This window comes from Mizuhopecten yessoensis, unplaced genomic scaffold, assembly GCF_002113885.1.
Source record: "Mizuhopecten yessoensis strain PY_sf001 unplaced genomic scaffold, ASM211388v2 scaffold4813, whole genome shotgun sequence".
Lineage (NCBI taxonomy): Eukaryota > Metazoa > Mollusca > Bivalvia > Pectinida > Pectinidae > Mizuhopecten > Mizuhopecten yessoensis.
Genome location: NW_018405734.1, coordinates 17,386 through 21,523, shown reverse-complemented (window position 1 = coordinate 21,523; position 4,138 = coordinate 17,386). Strand labels below are relative to the sequence as shown.

General features: G+C 36.6%; 1 protein-coding gene across 1 annotated transcript in view; it reads right to left on the bottom strand.

The window, feature by feature from the left end:
- The window catches only part of LOC110449751 (coiled-coil domain-containing protein 186-like), a gene marked incomplete at its 5' end in the record, with an annotated part of 70,896 nt that extends 67,228 nt beyond the window's left edge, over window positions 1-3,668 (bottom strand). The window contains 2 exons of the mRNA XM_021496808.1: window positions 482-665; window positions 3,581-3,668. Coding sequence (XP_021352483.1) covers window positions 482-665; window positions 3,581-3,668 — 272 coding nt within the window. The remainder of the gene's footprint in view (window positions 1-481; window positions 666-3,580) is intronic.
- Between the last annotated feature and the right edge of the window lie 470 nt (window positions 3,669-4,138).

Below are 4,138 nucleotides of genomic sequence, written 5' to 3'. Positions count from 1 at the left end.
GGGGACAGTAATCAATAGCCTCTAATCAAGTCACAATTTATAGTATACAGCTTCATAATGGGGACAGTAATCAATAGCCTCTAATCAAGTCAAAATTTATAGTATACAGCTACATAAAGGGGACAGTAATCAATAGCCTCTAATCAAATCACAATTCATAGTATACAGCTACATAAAGGAGTCAGTAATCAATAGCCTCTAATTAAATCACAATTTATAGTATACCGTTAAATAAAATGGACAGTAATCAAAAGCCTATTTTCAAATCACAATTTATAGTACACAGCTACATAAAGGGGACAGTAATCAATAGCCTCTAATCAAGTCACAATTTATAGTATACAGCTACATAAACGGGAAATTAATAGCCTTTAATCAAGTCACAACTTATAGTATACAGCTACATAACGGGAACAGTAATCAATAGCCTCTAATCAAGTTATAATGTATAGTACTGTTTACAGTGACATAAGCCCCTTACCTCTGATCTCCAGGTTCCGTATACGGTCTTCCATGAAACGTGTGTCTCGCTGAAACTTCTCAATCTGCTCAGACTTCTTCTTGCTCTCCAGACGGAGTTTGTCATTTTGTTCAATTGTCTTGAGCAGCTTCTGACTGGAGTCACTTTGTCCCAGGTACAGCTGGTCAACCTTTTGTTGCAGCCTCTGGAATGTCAAGGGTTATTATATGAATGGTTAACAAAATAGGTTCACAGGTCATAAGCAGCAAATTCGGTTGTTTATGCAAAAGTTACTGAGGTTGTACTCATTCAGTATATAATCGGCAATGGTCTAGATTGAAAAACCAGTATCATATATATTACAGAATGGCTGACAAGATATGATATATTATTAAACAAGAGGCCCAATGGGCCTGAATCGCTCACCTGGTATTAATCTCACACTTGTAATCTTAAAAGTGGACTAATATACAGCTACAGGCAAAATATCTGTGTTCGATCCATTTGAATCTATTAAATGATTTATACATATGACGCCTGCGACCTTGAAAGTTTATAGCCTTCCGTTCCGGCATATTTCTGGCTAAATATCACTACCCTGGACCTTTTGAATATTCAGAACAAGTCATTTAAGGATTTAAACATATTTGATCCCTGTGACCTTGAATATGAGAAAAGGTCATTCAACCTTGGTAGCCCTTCATCCAAGCATGTTAATGGCCAAATATCAACCAAGGCCTTTTGGTTATTGAGAAGAAGTTGTTTAAAGTTTTTAAACATATTTGACCCCTGTGACCTTGAAAATAGATGAAGGTAATTCATTTGAAAAAACTTGGTAGCCCTTCATCCCAGCATGTCACTGGCCAAATGTCATTAGCCTATGCCTCTGGATTTTCAGGAGAGGTTATTTAAAGGTTTTATACATATTTGATCCTTGTGACCTTGAAAATGGGTGAAGGTCATTTATTTGAACAAACATGGTAGCCCTTCATCCCAGCATGTTACTGCCCAACTATCATGCTCCTAGGCAGCTTGGTTATTCAGAAGAAGTTGTTTAAAGGTTTTAAACATATTTGACCCCTGTGACCTTGACTATAAGTCAAGGTAATTCATTTGAACAAACTCAGTAGCCCTCTATGACAGCATGCTACCGGTCAAATAGCATCATCCTAGGCTTCTTGGTTATTCAGAAGAAGTTGTTTAAAGGTTTTAAACATATTTGACCCCTGTGACCTTGACTATAAGTCAAGGTAATTCATTTGAACAAACTCAGTAGCCCTCTATGACAGCATGCTACCGGTCAAATAGCATCATCCTAGGCTTCTTGGTTATTCAGAAGAAGTTGTTTAAATGTTTTAAACATATTTGACCCCTGTGACCTTGAATATAGGTAAATGTCATTCATTTTAACAAAACTTAATAGTCCTTTATTCTAGTATTTTACTGCCTAACTATCATTATCCTAGGCCTCTAAGTTATTCAGAAGAAGTTGTTTAAAGATTTTTTTAAGACAATTGACCCCTGTTACCTTGAAAATGGGTGAAGGTCATTTATTTGATCGAACTTGGTAGCCGTTCATTCCAGCATGCTACTGGCTAAATATCATCACCCTGGGAATTTTGGTTATTGAGAAGAAGTTGTTAAAAGTTTTAAACATATTTGACCCCTGTGACCTTGAAAATGGATGAAGGTCATTTATTTCAACAAACTTGGTAGCCCTTCATCCCAGTTTGCTTCTGGCCAAATATCATCACCCTAGGCCTTTCGGTTATTAAGAAGAAGTCATTTAAAGTAAAATATTGATGCCGGACGGACGACGGTCGACTGACGCTGCACCACGGCATAAGCTCACTTGGCACTTCGTGCCAGTTGAGCTAAAAAGTGGAGCTCAGAGCAGAGACCTTAAACCAGATAGATATCATATATACAAGTCAGAGTTAAACAGAGCAGAGACCTTAAACCAGATAGATAACATATATACAAGTCAGAGTTAAACCAGATAGATATCAGAGTTAAACCAGATAGATGTCATACATACAAGTCAGAGTTAAACCAGATAGATATCATACATACAAGTTAAACAGAGTTTAACACTGATCTTGATTGCCAGTCTACATAGCACTAAATTTCTTTTACAAAACAATATGCAACAGTACTTAAGCAGAAGGGACACAACTCCTGTAGTCTTGTGCATGATCCAGTTCCCCCACCGATTCAACTTATAAGTCTATGCCAATGGAATAAGAATCTTTTTTCAAAACTTGTTATCTCTCTTAAAACAAAGCATTAATGTCTATACATGACGGTTTTGACAGTTACATATAGCCTTTAAACCATAGTCAATGTATACTCAGTGCACACGTGTGACCATAATACTACTATCCAACATTATAAGCACCTAAGTTGTATTTCCCTGTTGCCGAATATCATCAAGAAAAAAATCTTCTATTTCTCTCTTGCCCTGTTTATTGACATACATTTTTTCTCAATTGTCCAGTTTAGCATCAACTAATTTTCATACTGTCCACCGCAGTAGAGCATTATCATTTTTTTTCTGTTGTAGACTGTAGGTCAATATGTTAATATGATAATGATAGCATCAACTAATTGTCCAGTTGTCCAGTTTGGCATCAACTATTTCCCTATTGTCCGGTTGAGCATCAACTATTTCTAAATATAAACTTTATATAGATAATAATGAAACAAGTTATTTCAGCTTATATGCCATAAATCACTCTTGTAGGCTTGGATGTGAGTGTGCAGAGCGTCTTAATGTGGGAGGAAACCAGATTACCCAGAGAAAACCTTCATTGTCGGGCAGGTGACCCCATACCTTTTTATGTCCAATCTGGGAACCGAACCCCAGGAGCCACCTCATTGGTGAAAGGTGAGTGCATTATCCACTGCATCACATGACCACCCCTGCTGTTCAGTATATCAGACATCATCAATTTGCCTATTTTACAGTAGAGAGGACACACCTGTCTAATAGTCATACAACGAAGCTAATTAAAGGCAGATCATCATTTTAGACCTGACTGTTGTTTAGATGTATGATTGGTATATAGTTTAGTATTTTGCAACATAAGGTCTGTATGTATGTGTATTTGGTAGACATACCTGGTTTTCCTGCTGTAGTTCCTCATACTGGATTTTGTAATGTTCTAACTCATCAATCCGAGACTTCAGCTCATTTTTTTCCCTTTCCCTGTAATGAAAAAATTGAAACTGTGCTAAACAATCAGCTATTTCAAGAGCCTAATTTGTAAAATTCTCTCATAGAAACAAGAGGTGTGTTACCTGGGATGAGAGGGCATTGGGGTCGAGGTTTCTAAATTGGCAAATTGTGAAAAATAACTTTAAGGTGGCTCCATACTTTTGCAATAACAAGCAAAATTCGTTGAAACTTTCATATAATGGTTATACAACTATGTAGAGTTGATTTTATGAAAACCTAAACATTCTGATAGTTTGGGGACTTTTTTGGAAACAAGAGGCCCAAGAGGGCCTGTATCGCTCACCTGAATATTTAAGCAGTCATAGCAAAATATTCTCATTAAATATTATATTGCACTAAAAATATTTCCCTCGCAAACTTTGTTGGCTCCATCTGTTGAAACTACCAGCAAAATATTATTATAAGATTCTATGCTTTTTGATTCTTCTTCAGAAGTTGCT